The following is a 20,502-nucleotide window of genomic DNA, read 5'->3' as shown; positions in this document are numbered from 1 at the left end:
GCACTGGAGGTTCAGTCCAGTGAGAGCACACGACAGGCACTGGAGGTTCAGTCCAGTGAGAGCACACGACAGGCACTGCAGGTTCAGCTCCTGTCCACACAGAGCTGGGTCCTGTTAAGAAAACTTTAGTCTGACAGGATGACACAACACTTTTTTTGCCATAAGTGGAAGAATGACGCTTTCTTATTACGAAGCCGTGGTTTATAGTGAGAATGTTCAGGTGATTTAGTCCATTTTCAAATTATTACCAAGACTACTCTGTACTCATTTTTACATTCTTTAATTCTCCTTATTAAACGTGACAGTAAGTGCTTCTGAGGAAAAACCTTCCCAGGAAGATTCTCTGGGTCTTCATGTGATGGTGGACTAGCCTTGCAGTTGTCTCTATTTATTAAGGAGATGTTTCTTCTCCCTGTTTGCCATAGTTAAATGGACTGTTCAAAGCTCAGTTTGATTACATTCTGGTGACTGTCTTTGTCACATGTAGAAGTACTGGGGGCTTCTAACCTCGACCATTGTCCTGACAGCTTCTCACTGAGGTTCAAGTGCTTTGGATGAATTATAGACTATGTCCCAGTCTAGTTTGGACACATCAGCGTTTTCAGCATTACATTCTTCTATATAGATTTATTATTTATATTTATTACGTAAGAACATGTTGGATGCTATGAAGTGTTTTTACACTGTACATTTCTAAACTGTTTCAAGATTTTTAGGAAGTGTATAGAATATTGGGATATTAAGTATTTTTTTATATACTCATTTGAAATACAATATCAGCTTTACCTCAGGAGTCATCTTGGTTATTCATTTAGAAATATATTAAGGAAATATATTGTGACAGGAAATGTGTGGCACATTTCCATAACATGATTGTTTTAATAGAGACAAGATTATATAATCAAAATCCTCTCAATATATGCATATCACTACAGCTTGGTCTGGACTGTGAATAGTGATAAATTTTTTTATAGCTTTTTCATTGCACTGACACTACAGAGCAGAATAAACAAACATAGTGAAACACTGGTGAAACCTCCCAGTCTCACTATCTAATTGTCGCTACGCTGCTATTCCACAACTTTGTAGTTGTTGTTTATAAATGAGTGCGTTTTCATGATGTCAAAAGCATAATTGCGAAAGACCGTGATCTTCGCAGAGAGTGTGGCTGTAGTGTTGCATTCAGTGTTTCAGTGTCTGGATACAGCACGTCGAGTGCTGAGCTGCTCTCCACATCCCCTCACTGGCAGGCTGGTTAATGCAGTCATACTGCCATCTTTTGAGAGGAGAGGGAACTGCCACGCTCTGGTCCCCGTTGCTTTATCTGTGTGATGTATTCTTGTCTGTCTCCCTGTCTGTCTGCCTGCCTGCCTGCATATCTGTCTCCCTGTCTGTCTCCCTGTCTGTCTCCCTGCCTGCCTGTCTCCCTGTCTGTCTCCCTGTCTGTCTCCCTGTCTGCCTGCCTGCCTGCCTGTCTCCCTGTCTGTCTGCCTGTCTGTGTCCCTGTCTGTCTCCCTGTCTGCCTGCCTGCCTATGTCTCCCTGTCTGTCTGCCTGCCTATCTGTCTCCCTGTCTGCCTGCTTGCCTGTCTGTCTGTAGCTCTCTCTGTCTCTGCTTGCTTGCTTGTCTGCCTTCCTGTCTTTCTGCATTGCCTGTCTGTCTACGTGTCTGTGGTAGAGTGTTTAGGCTGCAGAGGGTGAGACAGTGGGCCTGACCCGTCCAGACCACTGCTTTCCCCAATGTGACAGCCTGACGTGTCATTGGAACTCATGGGGGAGACAGGGTGGACATCCATCACTCACAACAATACACACACACACGCCGACACACGTACACACACGCACACACACGTAAACACATGCGAATACACTCGGGTGACAATCCAATGATCAAGCAGTCCGAATTGAAATGGGTTTCTCTGCAGACAAAATTCTCTACCTCAACAGACCTTTTGTTTCAATCCTTTTTGAGAAGCTCTTTTAAGGTATCCACTTTTCTCCTCCCAGAAACAGAAAAAGTGGACGAAGGTTTGCGCTGTCCATCCAGCAATAACGGAATATGAAAGGACAGAAAGAGAGAGGTGGTCTCAGCTGGGGGGGAGGAAAGGGGTGGGGGGGGGGGGGGGCGGGCGGGTGAGGAGGGGCGAGGGGGGGGGGGCAGGAACAGAGGATGAGGGTTGCAGTTTCAGCATCATTCAATCAGACAACATGCCCCTCAGCAGAAAGAACGCCGCAAAAAAAAAAAAAGAAAACCCCACATTTCTCTCGAATTAGGGAGATTAACGGGGGTGGGGTGGGCATGGAGGGGTGCAGTGGAGGGGATAGGGTGGGTTGGTGGGGTGGGGCGGCGCACGCATAATGCGGGATGATGGAATTTGTCATCATTTGCATTGTCCTGGAAAGATCGGCTTTGATAGAGCGACGCATGGAGGAGCCTGCAGTGTCCTACGGGCAGGTCACAGAGGAGGCTTGGCAGATAGGATTCTTTGCGATATGTGCATCAGTCGTAAAAGCCTCACAACCAATTTGTTAAGAAAAAAAAACTGTTAAAAAAAAACGGCAGGCCTGGACAGTTGAAGGGAGCAGGGGCATTTGGCCCTAACGCGATGAGAAAACATGCCCTTCTGTCACCGCCTCTCACAGACTGCACCAGAGGTCTAGAGTCATTATGGCCATCTGACTGCTGGGCCTCAATATGCACACACCTTTTACAGTTTCCTGTTTTTTTTCTTTTCTTTTTCGATTTTTAATTGCATTTGGGGAAAACCTTTTGTTTTTAACATTTATTTATTTTTATAATAGATTCATAATTCAATTACAGGATGTCAGTTGAGATTTTTCTTTGTCAGTGTAGACATATTTGATTAAATTGCAGATTTATGTATCCCATCATCTACAGTGGCGCGTGTGTGTGTGTGTGTGTGTCCATACTCTCTCCTCTGACCTTCATAACACTCCCCAACACACAGCAGCTCCAGACAAACCAGCAATAAGCATAAAGTTGACCAGAGTTGACAGGACAATGTGACTGGCCAACACTGGCCACCGTAGAGCGGGCATTTAGAGAGCGTGGAGGGCATGGTGACTGGCAGCTTGGACCATGACAACACAAAGAGAGACACAGACAGAGGGGTGGCCTTGCTTTGTCTGTGCAATGGCTCCAAACCATCCCCTCATCCCAGTCCTTTCTTTGGAGATGTTATGTTAACAGCCAAGCCTTTAAATATAGGTTTGTGGTCCTTCATTGTCTCTCAGGGTCTCGTCTCAAAGCTGGGAGGATGCTGTGTAAGAAGAAGTCTCTAATATACGCCTTTTTTTCTCTCTGTCTCTGTCTCTCTCTCCCTCCCTCTCTCTCTCTGTCTGTCTCTCTTTCTTGCTCTGTCTCCATCTTTTTCTCCATATTCCTCTGTCTCTCTTTGTGCCTTTCGTACAGCTATTTATGTCGCCATTTAAGTAACACTGATGTCATGTGACAGTTGAGCATGCAAGGGTTAGGCTCAAACCGGAGCACAAACAGGAAGAGAGCACAGCAACGAAGAGGAAAACAAGAGGGATGGAACCAACCACTCCCCCCCCCCCCCCCCCCCCCCCCCAATAAAAAAAAAAATTCAGTCCTCGAGTGAGAAGACTGATACAGTTAAAGATGCAGGAGAAAAAGAGGGAGACGGAGAGACAAAGCAATGAAGGTTGCATCTCTCTCCAGCGTTGTGTATTTCAAAAGACAGGGTGTCAGAGGAGACAGGGTTTCCTCAGGGCACAGCTCAACGTGAGTCCGTCTCCTATCGTCCCCACGTGGGGAGACGTGATCGGCTCCGAACGCCAACCAGGCCGCGATGGAATCACCGCACAACAGCCTGATAAACTGCCATCCACCGCGCCAGGATTAAACACTTATCCCATATCAAATCCCTCCCTCCAAAAAACGGCTACAAATAATATATGCACTTAAATAATCTGAGTCAAACTTGATCCCCCGTACTTTAAGCCAAATGCCAACCTTTTAAATATTCAACGGATGGGGGAGAAACAGTGTTTTGTTGCATAGTCGGTGGTTCCTTGGTATGTCTGCAGAGTTTGGAATAGTGTGTTTTCATATTCAAACACTCGCTGTTTGAGATATGAATGTTTGGTGCTGTGAGGCTTGCTGTCAGTCAGTAGCCCCCCCTGCCTTCAGTCTCAGGTACTACACCACACAACACCCAATGATCTGTGGCTTGGACCCACTTGAAATGGTGCGTCAGCGTTTTGGAGACATCCAGCCAGGGTATTAAGAGCTTGTTTAAGGCTTTGTCCGGTCATTTAAAGTGTACTCATCAAGACATGCTACACACACTGACGACAGTGTGGAAATTGACCATCAGTCCCATGGTCTAAATTGCACATTAGGTCTCCAAGGTGGGACGGGACCATTAGCATGTGTGACTGCTGTGTTCCAACACACATCCCTGTGTCTTTAGAGAGAGAGACAGAGAACCTGACTGCTGAACGACACCCAGCCTCACACTCAGCAGGATGGAAAGCTCAGAGGGTCAAAATAGGACAGTTATGTAGATCTGGCCTGGCCTGGCATGGCATGGCTGCTTGTGCCTAGAGGGCCTCCAACTAAAAGGGACAATTAAAGATGCTTCATACGGCTTGGTGGGCTAAGGGACGAGCAGAGATGCAGCCAAGTGAGTCTCGAGTGCATTTACATATGTGTTACTGTCTGGAGCTGGGAGAGAGGGGGGGAGGGGATGTGGAGAGAGAGGGATGGAGAGAGAGAGAGAGACAGAGAGAGAAAGAAGGAGAAAGAGAGAGAGGGAGGGAGATGGAGAGAAAGAGAAAAGAAGAGGGGAGAGAGGGAGATGGAGAGAAAGAGTAGAGAGGGAGGGAAGGAGAAAAAGAGTCCTTGGGCTGCCTGACCTTTTGACTCGTCATTGGGTTTATGAAAAATGATGGTGTTTAAAGCCATGAAATAAAGGTTGACAAAGCATGAAGCCAAAACAGGGCATTAATTAATGCTAAGCAGGCAGCGCGTGCGGCAGTCGCTTCCAACGCCGTCCTGATGGGAAGTTTGTGTGGCTTGGAGGGACCGTTAGGGAAATATGGTTTGATAGGGGTTTAGTGTCAAGTCAACTAATAGCTTTTATAACTGGAAGGTACAGGGTTCAAGACCAAACTCTTTCAGAGACCAATGATGTGTCTTTTTGCTGGGACAGTAAACAATGACAAACACACTTTGTTTAAACCTTCAGTGTGTAGCATTCCCTTTTCTGGACGGCTTTTTTTCTGCATCTGCTGCAGTGGCACCTCCAGATATGTTTTATGTTGGGGGACCTGGCGGGGGGCCGCAGGGGCACAGCCAAATCAATCAGACGATGTAGTTGATGACTCGGGAGGAGTGGCCATTGGATCAGTCCAGCAGCGATTGGATCAGGGTGGCCCTGGCCCCCCCTGGCCCTCTCTTGGCGACACAACTGATCTACTGACAATTAAACCAAATTTCTAGTTTAAAGTTTATTTGCCATTTCACTGTAGCACATGGTTACCTTGGAATGATTGGTCCTGCCTCTTTCTACCGTTTATTAGTCTAACCCTAAGTCCCAAGTTGTGGTTATTAGTCTGTTTCCAAATGAATACATCCTAATTCTATATGAGCATTTGCTTTTAAACACTGGATTTTCTTATAAACACTATGTATAAACAATATATATTTCAAACTGTTTGTAAATGCTTGTGTATGCAGCTCCAATGTGTGATTCAGAGACGACAGCTTCCTTGTTGATTACCATTTGACACATTGAAAAAAAAAAGATATGGACAGCATGAGAACATTAAATGGCATCAGGCGTTCAGCCAGTCACAGCTACGTAAAGCAGTCAATATGGCCCTCCATCAACTGTACAGTAAAATCATAAATACAAGTTTAAGATTACGAGTTTCCTTTGTCTCTCCGGGGGCCGTTTAGACCCCCGGGGTTTAGCGTTTGAACTCCAGCTTGTTACAGGAAGTTTAATGTGATATGCGATTGTTTGACCCTCATGAATATTTAAGAGCCCCATCTCTCCGCTTATTAAAGATGCATGCGGCGTTGTGGTTGTTGATCACGTTTAGGACGCCCATGCAAATTGGTCTGTCTTGGATGTCAAGGCTCCCAATGAATAATGTACCCGTGTTGTATACGCCGGGACACACCATTGGCAGTCAATTAACAAGTTTGATTGGTGTGTGAAGTCATTCTTTTGAACTGTTAATTTTATGTAAATAGTATTCACTCTCCTCTCCCCTGCATCCCCCCCAAATCGGTATAGTATGAAAAGACCCCCGTCGCCTCCCCCCCCCCCCCCAACACCACCTCCAGCCCCCTCCCTCACCTAGGGTAACCTGAGCGATAGGCCTTAATAATTGATCACCGCACACCTGCTTGGTGGTGGCTGGGGAGAGGGCTTTTTTAGCCCCACCAAATATCTCCCCCCCCTCCCCCCCCCCCCCCATTTTGATATTCAAATGTACAAACAGGGGCTAGCCATCCCTGCCCGGCTGTTGAAACCCCGAAGCCAGGGCGGTTGCTGGTGGTGGAGGGGGGGGGGGGGGGCGCTCTTCTTCTCCAACCCAGTACCCCCCACCCCCTCCTAGGGTAGAGCAGCAGCCCTCGCCCCTCAGCCAGGAGGAGGAATGATGGCATCTGATGGCCCCATAAATGCAATGCCAGTGACGATTTGTTGTTGACGTGTGGGACAGGCGGGGGTGGGGGGGGGGGGGGGGGGGGGGATGGGGGGGGGGCTTTGATGTGACGCCGACCTAGATGAATGGCTGCCGCCGCCATGGCAAACGCCGCTCCCAGGTAAATTATCCGGTGATTGATCCCAGCGTTCGCAAGCAAGAAGGCGACCCCCCTCCCTCCCTCTCGTCCTCATCACTTCCAACCTCATCCTTCGTCCCGGTAATTTGGAGTTGCGGAGACAGGAGCCACTGATTCATCAAAGCTGCACAAGTGAATCCAGCAGTGAGGCGAAACCCAGATGATCATGGTGGTATGGCTGTCCGTCCTCCCTACCTGGCACGCTGGGCTGGGTTATTCTGACATCCTCCAACACACTTTCTCACTCAATGAATTGGTACTGATATATTCAACCCAGTATGTATATTACAACATTTCACATCCTTGATTATCTGTGGCGCTTACTAAATGCACATTGAATGTCCCTTTCGATAAAAACCTCCACCAAATGATGAATGTATGAAGACCTTGTTTGTAGGAACTCTATGGGCTTAAGATGTGTGGGTGACCGGAGATCTAGCCTCACTTTCCCTCCGAGTGAGCGAAGGGACACTGTGGAGATATGGGAAAAGGAGGGGTGAGGGGTAGAGGGTGAGAAGGGAGGAGAAAGGAGGGGTGAGGGGTAGAGGGTGAGAAGGGAGGAGAAAGGAGGGGTGAGGGGTAGAGGGTGAGAAGGGAGGAGAAAGGAGGGGTGAGGGGTAGAGGATGAGAAGGGAGGAGAAAGGAGGGGTGAGGGGTAGAGGGTGAGAAGGGAGGAGAAAGGAGGGCTGTTAAGCCTCTGCTAATACCACCAGTCCACCCCTAACCCTACTAATCTGACAGAGCAACATGATACCCACGCACAGGCCCTATGCTAATGGCTTAAGCACTTTGTTTCACACCATGTACCCATTGATTTGGTCCCTTTGTGATCCCCCTGGAGGTCAGCTCCCAATCAGACCCCAGGGTCTGTGCTTAGCCCACCAATTACCTGCCTGTCACCACAGGCTGTTTACACGAACCAGGAAGTAGGCTGAGCTCGACCCATAGGGCCTCAGTGTTGGACCAGGGGGCTTGGCTGGTGGGTTGCCAGTGTGTCTCTGTGGACCAGATCCCCCTCAGAAGACCCTCAGCTAGGGTCTACGGGTCTCTAGCCAGGCCTCAGAACATCCTCTTGCATTAACCAGATGGATTTTTCTCCTGAGCTAAATTATTGAGTTTCGGGAACTTGCTCTAACTGAGGCGTTTAACGGGAGATCTCAGCTAATTATCGCATGGCTAATTGCACTCATGAATAAGGTGCACACATACTGCTCTAGATGTACGCTCGCTACCACACGCATACGAGCGCAATCACCTGCTTACCTTAACACTGTGTGAAATGTGTATTATTGGTGATAGGATATGGCAAAATGAAATTAAGATTAAAAAAGACTGAACTTGTTAATTGATGCAGTGCTATTCAAACATCATCATTTGATAATTGATGCTAATTTGATGGTTGCACCTCCTTGACAGAAAAGGGCTCTTTTGACAGGACTCAGAAAGGCTTTAGCTAACTTACTTTTATGAAGTGAGCCACACCTCTACTAAATCGTTTTACGTGTTTGACAATCCCTCAAGTTGCTCTGGAAAACCAGAAGAAGAAGAAAATCTCTACGTTGACAAAGCTTTTTGTTGTTGTAGGTGTGGGATGTGTTTGAGCGTATGTTGTTGAAATCAAATAAATAATTTGGGCCTCGCGTTCAATCAAGCAGCACAACATCTTCACTGGGCGTTTGTGGGTTGGAGAGAATGGCTGCATTCATCATGTGTGACATCTCTCCAGAGCTGAGGCTGTGCTACCCTGGCAGTAACCAGGTCTGTGGGAGGGTGTAATTGAGTTTCAAACAACAAATTGATTTAAGGAGAGATTTATTCTCTGAATCCATGTGTTTGTGTGTGTGTGTTAGATTGTGTACATCAAGCAGTTTCAGCTGTAAAATAGCTTGGCCTCTACCAACGTGTAAAAAAGTACTTTTGGTTTTCTACTGTAGACATCTGTAAAGTGAATCAAGCTAGAACACAAGCGGCCCCTCGTAGCCATGTTCTTATCTGTTCTCCGGGGATCTGTACTCTAGCCTTATACAACTGTGTTGTGTTCCACTCCAGGTGGACGAGGCTGTGTTCTGTGCCGGCCAGATCGCCCTGGTCCCCTGCTCCATGCAGCTGGTAAAGGCCGGCGTCGGGCCCCAGGCCCGGCTCTCCTTCAGCCACGTGGAGAAGGTTCTGGAAGCGGTGGTGAGCGGCCTGACGCTGGGTCACGTCCTCCAGGCCCACTGCTACGCCACGCGGAGCCGGGACGTCGCCGCCATCAGGGAGGTCTGGGAGAGCATGCTGAGGACAGCAGCAGGCCACGTAAGACGGCTCTCCAAACCAAAACAAACAAAGTGATGCAAAGTAGTTCAAGTCGTTGTATGGATGTGTTTTTTTTGGGGGGGTGGCTAAAAAACAGTAGAAGCCAAGCAGCGACATAAAAGCAGGAAGCGGTGTTCCGTACGGAGCTCGCAGAAAGACAACGGAATACACTACCCGTGCTCGATAGCATCCACTTGGAATGTGGTGGAGAAAGTTGATAGAGTATTCAAGCTTGTCAGAGACATCTATCAGAATTTTCATGCGCTTTAAAGCAAATATGAGCCAAAGTTCCTCGCCCGGGCCTCCCTCCTCAGAGACCAGGGGCCGCTGTGGCTGATATTTACCAGTGAGCCCGCTCATGAAAACTTGATGATTGGGGAGACGCGGGTGTCTTTGATAATACCAAGCTTGGCACAGAAGCAGATGTCTTCCTTAGAGCCCCCCACCCTCCATAATCCTTTATCCCCCCCCTTCTCTTTTGGAGCTCCACTCAACTCTCAGAGCAGCTTATCCCCCCCCCCACCCTCCCTCCACCCCACCACTTCACCACCGCCACCTCCCATCCTGATATCCCTCACTACCCATCCCTCCCCTGCTCCTTCTGGCTAATAAGGGCACCAGGCTCCCCAGCCGGCCTGGCCCCTCCTGCTCTAATCTGCCCAGCCAGGGGACCAGGGGCCTGGGGAGACGGGTTGGAGATGAGCCCCTCCTCCAACATGTGGATCCTGCCGGGGGTGGTGGGAAGCTCAGTCTTGGGACCGTTCCCCACGTCTCTTCCCAGACTGAGATGTTAGACTGGGGGGGGGGGGGGATTTCCAGTAGAAGTGAGAATATCTGTCGCAAACCATTTATTACAAACTCACTAGAAAGTTCTTAAAGATGGAGAGCAGAGAGCTGACAGAGCAGAGTTGAGGTTTAGGCCCTGGATGGACCAGATCACCCTGAGGAGAGGGTTTCACAGACGGGACCTGGCTTCAACCAGAGACAGCATGACAAAGAGTTTTTATTCTCTCCGCTGACTGCTCTCTGGCCACCCACAATGACTGTGAGTGACAGGAACCCTCATTTTAATTAGGGCCTTCAAAAGCGCTGGCTAACTAAGGAGAGGAACTCTGGGAGATCAAGTTGGCTTCACTAGAAGTGACTCCAAGTAGTCATGATAGTCCATCTGTTCAGACTGTTAAATGCATGTCAAAGACAGGTGGGAAGCCTCTCCAGTGGACTCTAGACTGGCACCTTGAGGTTGGCACAGGCGGGTAGATCCCCTCTCTGCCTGGCACCCACATGAACCCCTCGTCAGATTGACAGCTGAGTGTGTCTCACTCATAAACAGCCGAGTCGACCCTCCTGGTCTCTCTGCCCCTTGGGGGGCCAGTGCTAGAGGTCTTCCAATCCTGTCCTCCCAACCTCTCTCCCCCTCTCCCTCTGTCAGAGAGACCCCCCCGCTGGATGTGAGTTCCCGACACCCCTCTCCTTAACACCCCCTCCCACCCCCCTCCTGCACCCCCTATCCCCCCTCTCTCGCTTCTCTCGCTCTCTCCCTCACCGCAGATGGAGGGAGGAGTAGAAGCAATGGGAAGGAGGGATAAAGAGATCCAAGAGAGAGAGGGGGGGGGAGGGGGAGGGAGAGGGAGAGAGAGAGAGAGAGAGAGGGGGGGGGAGAGGAGAGAGAGAGAGAGAGAGAGAGAGAGAGAGAGAGAGAGAGAGAGAGAGAGAGAGAGAGAGAGAGAGGGCGGGGGGGCCCTCCTTTTCATCCAGGCCCGGTGAAACCCTCCATCCCTGGGGTGGGGATTACACAAAGCGCCGGTGCTCATTTGAAGTGATTGTAATGAGAATATTTAACTCGGGTCAAACACCGATAACACGGCTCCCACAGAGAGAGGGGAATAACTCAGCCTCTCGGCTCTCCTCCGCCTGAGAAAGTGCAGTATTGCAAAACCTGCAGACCCGGGCTGGGCTTTCCCTGCTGTGCTTCACTGTAGACTTTTCAAAACTGCTTTCCACCTTGAACTGGTAGTAAGAATATTTCAATTCACAATGTCTTTCCACTCTTAATACGTGTTTTTGATGTGAAGAGCTAGAATAACATCCTGCGAAACGACACCTCTTTGATTTGGTACTGATTTACGCACTGAGCATGGCGATAAAGGTCAATTTACAGAAATAACATATTGGCCTGTGCAATAAGCTTGGAACGAACAGATCTTCAATGACGGCACAGAAGAAGCTGTTCTGGGTGCCTTCAGCAACTTTTACTGACAGGCGGGAGACCTTTTACTCAACTAAGCGAAACAAACACTTTGCTACATATAAAGTCGTGAATAAGGGGTCTTAACGTGTCCCGGCTTCGGGCTAAAACACAGTTGTGACGAGGCGTGTGTACACAAGGTCGCCGGAGCGTGTACGTGTTTTAAGGAGAGGAGCAGCGGCGAGGTGTGTTTGATACGTGTGTATGCGAGGAGCGCGGAAGACGTGTGCGATGCGCCTCCGCCGTGTTGTTGTGGTGCGTTGATAATTTCTCTAATCAGGTGGACGGGGAACCTCGCGGGGTTAATTGGGAGCACAGCGAAGGTGCCAGGTGTGAAATCGTATTTACCATGCATGGAGCCGTGAGGTCAATCGGTGCATGTCTGCCTGTGTGTGTGTGTGTGTGTGTGTGTGTGTGTGTGTGTGTGTGTGTGGTGTGTGTGTGTGTGTGTGTGTGTGTGTGTGTGTGTGTGTGTGTGTGTGATGATGTACGAGGAGGTGTTCATGTGATAAGTCGATAATTGTTTAAGCAACGCGTCTCTCTGTAGAAATGAAAGGCCAGGAAAGCATGTCAACTTATAATGTGGAGTTGCCAACATGATTTTCGTCCAATAATAACTTGTTAACTTGTTATCTTTATAGCACAATCCTCACAATCTTGCTATTCATGAAAATACCTGAGCAACAAATATGTTTATTGAAGTACATTTCAGTGATGTGTTATATGCCCTTATGTAAAGTACAGTGTATTCGGTACTCTCAATGCAGTACTCTTTGCTCAGTTCTTTAATATAATTAATATGAGTGCTCGCTTTGCACTGTTTATGTGGCTATATGTCCCATGGTGAATATCCTCTGGCCCTCAACCCATTCCTGCTCTGCCCCTGTGGAGGCAGGAATACGCACCACTGCAAATACTCTGTGACTGCAGTTTACACACCTGGCCTGAGCCTCTGGTGGAGGGAGGGAGGGAGGGAGGGAGAGAGGAAGGGGCGGCAGAGAGAGAGAGAGAGAGAGAGAGGTTACGGGGACTGGCGGTACTCAGTGCAGCTCTCAAGGCTCCCCGCTGGGCAGGAAATGTAGGGGAACTGGCTAAGCGGGCCGGCCCCATCAGCTCCCTGCTGCTCGCCGCCTTTTACACCACTTCCTTATTACCGTGTTTACCGGTCGCCTTTCACGCCTCGCGCCGGGGCCCGCCGGCCCCCACGCGCCACACGTGTGCGAGACCGGGCTGGGGGGAGCGGGGAAAGAAAAACAAACGTGGAGCAGGGGAGGGGCTCCCATCCCCCTCAGGGTAGCTGTAGAGCTCAGCTCCAACCTCAGCCCTTATGGAGAGAGACAGCTCTGGGTCGGCAGTACAGGGACTGGGCTGGGCTGGGCATGGCTGGGCTGGGCTAAAGTAAAAGTATGGATTCCAGTAAGTAGCACCTGTCTGCAGAGATACCCACCCCCTCCCTCTCCATCTCTCACTTTCAAACTCCCCTCTATGCAAGCACTCAGCTCCACCATATATCAACATTTGTCACCTCTTTATTTTATTGGGTGAATCCAACGAAGGGCCTGGAGGGTATGACGGTGTGAGTGCTGTCAGTGTTAAACTGCAGGGAGAGAGACAAGCAGAGCAGAGAGACAGGCAGAGCAGAGAGACAGGCAGAGCAGAGAGACAGGCAGAGCAAAGAGACAGGCAGAGCAGAGAGACAAGCAGAGCAGAGACAGCCAGAGCAGAGAGACAGGCAGAGCAGAGAGACAAGCAGAGCAGAGAAACAGGAAAACTAGAGAGACAGGCAGAGCAGAGACAGGCAGAGCAGAGGGACAGGCAGAGCAGAGAGACAGGTAGACTAGAGAGATGTAGAGGCAAAAAGAGAGACAGACAGAGAGAAAGAGAGAGACACAGACAGGTGGACAGACAGGCAGAGAGACAGACAGGTGGACAGACAGGCCGAGAGACAGACAGGTGGACAGACAGGCAGAGAGACAGTCCCGGGACTCAGTCTAAAGCCCTTCATGTCTACAGGGAGTCAGGTGGCTGAGCGGTTAGGGAATCGGGCTAGAAATCTGAAGGTTGCCAGTTCGATTCTCGGCCAAGCCAAAATGATGTTGTGTCCTTGGGCAAGGCACTTCACCCTACTTGCCTCGGGGGATTGTCCCTGTACTTACTGTAAGTCGCTCTGGATAAGAGCGTCTGCTAAATGACTAAATGTAAATGTAATGTACACACTTACAACTTGTTGGCATTAAGTCAAAAAGTTGGCGTCGCTTGCTTAGACAGTTTGAGGACATGTTGTCAAATTGGCCATCTCCCCGACCACAACACGGCTCAGCAAGGCACCATAGGGCTCCAGCCCAGCTGGTCTTTAAGCCTGGTTGAGCACCTCCCTACCCCCCACCCCCAGGCCCACACCTCACTCTCAGGGCAGTGAGTATTGACCAGTATAGGACCCCCCTGCTCCCACCCCCTCCAGGAGAACAGCCATCAGGCGCTAAGTGCTAATTTAACATTTATCAAAGCAGAGGCCGCATATGTATCCTGTCACTCCACCTCACCCCTCTTAACAGGTCGCAGTGTCCACTCCCAGATCGACCCCCCTCTCCTTCTCTTGTTGTTGCTGATGTGGTGGTGGTTGTTGTCGGTATTTATCGCAAGATGGACGCTGCGCAATCAGCGGAGTGAAGACATCTTCACCACCACCATTCCTCTCTATCGGTCTTTCTTTTCATTCCGTCTGTCCATCCACTGTGGGCTGTTGATACACAATTATGCCCTGGCTAAGGTTTCATCTGAAGGTAAGTGCCGCGTGGGTGTGGCCTGTGGAGCTGGGGTCACGGCAGGAACGCCTGTCCAACAGGACAAAGAAGGTGCTGCCGCCATTGCTCCCGTCGATGGTTTCTTCATTTTTTTCAGTTTTTTCTTTTCGTTTTCTTTTTTTGTGTGAGTGAATTTCAAAATAAAGTGTATGTAACCTGTTATTATTCTGCACTTACGAAGTGGGGTGTAAGTGGATGAAAATTGATCCTGGGAATTGAAAAGGAGGTTAAGTGTTTTTGCCCTATTGACTCCAGGCGAAACGACGGCTGGGTAAAATGCTCATTTCTCCCCCATTAGAAGATGAAGCCACAGCCAAGTGTTATTGGAAGGGCTACATTGTAGCCATGGCTAGCCAGTCAGCCAGCCAGCCAGCCACAAGACAGCTGATGTCAATTAATGGACAATGATCCAGAAAGCAGAAAAACTATATTTTTACTCCGTAATATTAAATAATTTAGAGCCATTACTGTGTTTTTCTGTTACATGTGTGTCTTGGTTTTGAAATGGTGTGAAATTGCCTCAGCGTGTTTGGAACATTCTTCTCTGAAACGTTCAAATGGCCTCTGTCTGTAGAGGAGGCTGTCATATTAGCTGATAGACCTGAAAGCACATTTCACTGCATTTGTTTTGTTTGGTTTATGGTTGCCGTAAAGCTTCTGCATTCTTGTCAAATTTGATTGTTAGCAACCTATCATTACATCAAGACACACCTCGCCACCTCAGAACTTAATTGATACCCTGTCAGTCATGTCGAAGATAAAAGCTCTTTTGTCTGAGGATGGATGTACAACCTATATATCTGTACTGTCTATCAGGAAATTGCTTCACAACGTTGTATAGCCTCCTTTTCTCCCAAGGTCAGAGAGAAAGGCAGGAGACACTGCAGGAGGTCTGATCTAAAGCCTACATACAGCTTCAATGCTTGCCACTGCAATTCCCCAAATGTACTAGTTCCAATTTAAACGCCACCTGGATGTATTTACAGGAGGACCTATCTGGGAAGCCAGAGGTCCAGCGTGCCCCTTTCGTGGTCGCCGTGGTGCCCGCCTTGCCAAGGGGCGCAGCCGTCGAGCTCCACGTCACCGCCGTCCGCGACGCCTCCGAGGAACGGACTTCCTGTCACATGACCACGGCGTTGGCATGCGGTTCCATAGAGTGTCGGGGCCTGGTGTCCAGCAGCAGCCTGTGTGGCACCCTCTCCCTGGCCCTGTCGGTGCCCGGCACAGCCGCGCCCGCAGATACGGAGGAAGAGATTCTCCGGGCGCTGTGTGCCACCCTCCAGAGGGCCAGGCACAAGATGGCCGCTGGGCTAACTCCGCTGTGTGCCAGGGTGTTCTACAAGTGTGCCCACTCCCTGGCTGGACGCCTAGTCGCAGGTAACTATCACTCACGTCTTCTTGGCGGTGTGGGGGGGGTGCCTCTTTAACGCGAGTCCACTGTAGCGTCGGTGAAGTCGTCGACGAGCAGACGCCACCAGAGGAACGTCAGCCATCTTCCTCGCCATTTAATTATACTTCTCGATTGTACTGTACAGCTCTGTCGCTGACAGCATCTTTTGTCATCATTATATTTTTATACGCCACCACCAGCTTATTCTCACAGGATTCTGGGTAGCCTCATCAAGACGAATGTGGAACGGTGTTTATTATTATTTTGGTCCCTGAGAGCGCTTCTCTCTCCGTCTCCAGCAAAAGGCCGACCAGAACATTCATCATGCGGTCTCCCTTGTCAGGTCTTTGCCGAAGCAATCAATTAGCAGTGTTGAATCCACGCCAGACCCGGTCCTTTCACTGTCACTTTTAGCTTCTGCATAACTTGTGTTTACGGTGGGGGGGGGGGGTTTTGAAAGGACGAGGGCCCACGGACAGGAATAATAACCGTCTATTTAGAATACATGTGTTTGTACGTCTGAACACAAACTGGCCTTCTTTGTTTTTCTCTCTTTAATTATACAATCCTAATCCAGACTGTGTAGTTGGCTCTTCATAAGCTTCTCATGGGAGATGAAGACTTCACGCCTTACACCAGTCTGGTCTGAAGCACTCCTTTACAAATGGTTGTCCTTGATTCACATTTGATGTATGCAATCCCAGTTTATTCTACAATGTGGTTGTGGACATTTCTTCTTCAGAAAGAGTTGAACAAGAAGAAATAGGAGTTATTTGTGACAGACATATTTGTGAACTAATTCAATTACTGTTGGTAAAAAAAACTAACATACCCAACAGTTGTACAGGAACGTTGTGTTCTATGGCGTATTAAGCCAGGAGATGGAAATAGCAGGGCCTACGGGACAAACAGTAGCAATGTTTTATTCTAATGAACCTATATATCTGTTTATATATAGCATCTCAGTTGATTTCCAATGTTTTCCGAATCGCATCATCAGAAAGTGTGCTATTAGATCAGTGAGCATAGGAATAGTGGTTTATGTCTGTTCCAAATCCAGACATCTCTACAATGTGTGTGTTTGTGTGTGTGTGCGTGCATTTGTTTTACCCCCAAAGACAGTTATTGACTCATCGTTGAACTGGAATCTGTTACCTTTCCCTGGCACGCACCCCCACCCCCTCCCTTCCCCTCCCCCGTCTGCCCTGGGAGCAGCCCCCCCCCCCCCCACACCCCCCGGCCCTGTTCATGGGTCACAGCTCACCATCCCCGGGTGATGAGGCCCCTAAAAGTCAGAGCAGGAAAAGTAGCACCCCTGGCACTAAGCGCCACAGCACGCGCAACTGCCACCACCCCGGCCCATGCCCCGGCCTCGGCCTCAGCCCCAGCCTCAGCCCAGACCCCACGCTAAATGTGACTGCACACTTCCCCCCGAATCACTGGCGCTAGGATTCACGGCTGACAGACAAGGCATATGCTGCGGATGAAACCTTTAAAGATGTTGTCTCATCGCATTAGCCATGCCAGACAGGCTCAGGGATGCGGCCTACTGTACCTCACCTTCCAACCAAGTGAGTGCATTTGATTAAAAGAGTCCAAAAGAATAAGACCCAGGCCTACACAGGACTGCAGCTTGTAGTAACAGCTCGGTGACTGTAGTAGTAACACATAAAGGGGTAGTTCACTAAATGGTAGTATTATTGTGAAAGTAGACCATGTTGGTGTGTATTTTGGGTGAACCACTAAGCTCCGAGACAGTGTACCCTGGCAGCACATCCCCCCACCCCCCACCCCTCATCTCACCAGGAACCAAGGCGCTCCGCTGCCACCAAGGCCTCTCTGCCCTTATAGTTCAATTGCCTCTGCCGAAATGAGCAATTTTCATGAGCCGATGCCCCCTAATTACCCCCTCGTTTACCGGTTAATTTGAAGCGGTTTGGAAGTCAGTGTAGCACAACTAAAAACCACCATCTCCGGGCTCACGCCCCTGCAAGCCCAGCAGGCACTCAGCAGGGCCGCTCCATCGGCCTCCCTCCGTCCCTGGGTCTCTCTCCCTTTTGTCTCCCTCTCTGTCACCCTCTCTCTCGGTCTGTCTCTCTTTCTCCTGTTCTCCCCCAAGTGTCTACACTGTACTTATTGATTTACGAACACAAATCCTCATGCAAATCCAAGGGCTTTCATGGCATGTATAATGGACCAGCTTAGCTTCAGAAGACGTGGGTATGGAACACTGGGCTCTGCCTCTCTCACTGGGCTGGCTGATTGACTGGCTGGCTGGCTGATTGACTGGCTGGCTGATTGACTGGCTGGCTGGTTGGCTGGTACCCCTGGCTGGGTGGTTTAGTTACATCCCATTGCTAATGTGATTGCTTTTAGGATCTTAATGGCCCCCATGGAACCGTGATGAAGCCACGGGTAGCCACGGTAGGGGGGCTAGGGGACTAGGGGAAGGGGTATGTGTGTGTGTTTGTTGTATTCGTAAGGCTTTGGCAGACACGTGGCATAAAAGCACATATACCCAGCAACGCTTTGACAAAACAATAAAAATAAAAACCCACTCTTCAAATATGGTCACTCATTATAACCTTCAGCCCTCTCTTCATCGCTCACACACACACACACACACACACACACACACACACGCAGTCCTGCCTGTGTGAGCTCAGAGACCAAAGCGTCCTAACATGAAACGGGATGTGTCGGAGAGAGTCGGGGATGAAGGCCGTGTTTCGTCTCTGCTAATATTCCTGTTTCCCTCGTCTGTGATCTCGCCGCTCGTCTCTGCTGTCTGCTGGGCCTCTCCGGAGGACCGCGCGTCCCAGGGTGCACCTCACGCCTCCCATCCCGCAGAACACACACGCGCTCGCTGCTCTTAGTACTCTGGGATTTAAAAACAAATAGGGCCTGCGTGTTTGGTGGGGGCGTTTTGACGCCATGGTGCATTATGAGCTAATGAGCTCCTGGTCTTTTGTGCCTGCATTTAGCCCTCTGTGAGGATCTCTGATGAAAGAGGATGAGGCTGATTAAATGGCACTGAGCAGCGCTTGTAACCTTCCTGTCCTCATCTCTCTTTCCACAAGTTCACTTTGGTGCCACAAACTTAGCGTTAGCGACACGGCTAGCCGTAACTCATCATTGACACCAGCTCACTAAGTGCTTACAGTACAGGACATGCATCTCCATTCCACTGCTCGTTGTTTTGCCTGCCGGCCCAGTGCGGGAGCAGGGGCCGTAGCTTTTGAGTGACAGGTGTGACACCCTGTGTGTCATATCTCTCCAGCAGAGAGCCTTGATGTGCACCAGAGTATCTGATTCCTTGTGACCACACCCTTGTCAGATTCAACATGTGCTTAAACACGGCCAGACAGCCAACAAAGCGTCAGGAACACTTGTGACCAATTAGAGAGAGGCATGGAAAGGGGTGCGAGGCGGGGGTGGGGGGTGGGGGGTGGTCAGGTCTCCCAGTGGACCCCGCTAAACAGACAAACTGTCATCGTGGCTGTCCTCACACACACTCAGTGAATTCTCACATGTCCAGAAGCTGTCGGTTGACTGCCATCTCCCTCAACACTCAAGACCATGCTCGCACACACAGGCATGCACCCACACACACACACACACACACATACATGCACGCACACACACAGATCTCCAGTGAAGCTTAGCGAGTCAGTCCCAACACAGCCTCCTGACGACTCAACACAGCAGGGAGGCAGGATTCATTCCACGAGGTCCCACCAACAAGCTGCTTGTTTGGCCAAAAGGGCAAGAGGGGATAACGCACCCCTCTCTAAGTGTTTGTGTGTGTGTGTGTGTGTGAGCGTGTGTGTGTGTGTGTGTGTGGTAGGGGTTCAGTAGCTTATATGTACAACCCTTGCTGGCCATATGTCTGCACTGCAGGGGTTTGAATGGGAAGCTACAATCTGGCCAGGGTTTGGGAATGTCAATACTTAGTGAATAGGCCTGTGTTCCCTGGTCGAAGGGTTAAGCACTGCTTCTGTCCAGGGGCAGGCCCTGAGCGACGGCCATGTTGGGGTCTTATCCTCGTGTCAACTAAAGGAACTTTGGAATTTTGGATCAAATGTCATTTTTTTCTGTTTATCCCTCTCTGTCTTTTTCTCCCTCTTTGTTTTTTCCTTGATCTCTCTTCTTCCTCTCTCTCTTTCTCATTCTCTCTCTCAGGCCTGGAGGAATGTTTGAGGATGACCCTAGACCAGTCCAGTCCATCTGTAGCGCTGGTTCCAGTTCTGGACCTGCCCGACTCCCTGATCCTCCACCTGTCCTGCTGGCTCAGTGTTTAGACTCAGCGAGAGAGAGAGAGACCATCCACACAGAGAGACTGTTGAACGGTTCTGGGCCTCAGCAACAGTAGGAGAGACCACAACGAGAGACCTCTTTAGACCGTGAAGATGACCGATTGTGTAGAGTTGTTCAAATGAGTGTGTGGATGTGAACACCATTGTGCACACTTGAATAGCAAAGATAAAAATCTTGATCTTGAAGCCTTCGTCTTAAACAATCTGTCTGTGTGCGTGTGAGTCTGCATGTGTGAGGGTGTGTGCATGTGAGCGTGTGAGCGTGTGTGCGTTTCTGCCCGCGCGTGTGGATGTGTAAGCGTAGTATGTCTATGGAAGTGGCCAACACCATAGCCTCTAATCCACTGTATCCGTCCCCTAAGCTCAGAGCAGCTGTCACACAAGCAGCCACAGAGGAGACAGGCCTGCCGAGCATACCAGAGGACAGGAGCCCACAGTAACCCAGAGAGAGGGAGAGGGAGAGAGAGAGAGCGAGAGAGAGAGGGAGAGGGCGAGAGAGAGAGAGAGAGAATGAGAGAGAGAGAGAGAGAGAGAGAGAGAGAGAGAGAGAGAGAGAGAGAGAGAGAGAGAGAGAGAGAGAGAGAGAGAGAGAGGGCAACAGTAGGGGTA

General features: G+C 49.7%; 1 protein-coding gene across 3 annotated transcripts in view; it reads left to right on the top strand.

Moving 5' to 3' along the window:
* Positions 1 to 20,411, top strand: part of dph6 (diphthamine biosynthesis 6) — a 55,446-nt gene extending 35,035 nt beyond the window's left edge. For 2 of the 3 annotated variants that reach the window (XM_047016239.1, XM_047016230.1), the window contains exons 13-15: positions 8,890 to 9,135; positions 15,174 to 15,564; positions 19,760 to 20,411. In XM_047016239.1, the coding sequence (XP_046872195.1) occupies positions 8,890 to 9,135; positions 15,174 to 15,564; positions 19,760 to 19,878 (756 nt within the window). In that variant the 3' untranslated portion in view covers positions 19,879 to 20,411. The remainder of the gene's footprint in view (positions 1 to 8,889; positions 9,136 to 15,173; positions 15,565 to 19,759) is intronic. The other variant, XM_047016247.1, reaches the window with a different exon arrangement.
* The last annotated feature ends 91 nt before the right edge of the window (positions 20,412 to 20,502 follow it).

The sequence above is a fragment of the Hypomesus transpacificus genome, chromosome 3, assembly GCF_021917145.1.
Source record: "Hypomesus transpacificus isolate Combined female chromosome 3, fHypTra1, whole genome shotgun sequence".
In the NCBI taxonomy this organism is placed as follows: domain Eukaryota; kingdom Metazoa; phylum Chordata; class Actinopteri; order Osmeriformes; family Osmeridae; genus Hypomesus; species Hypomesus transpacificus.
This window is presented reverse-complemented; position numbering and strand designations above follow the sequence as displayed.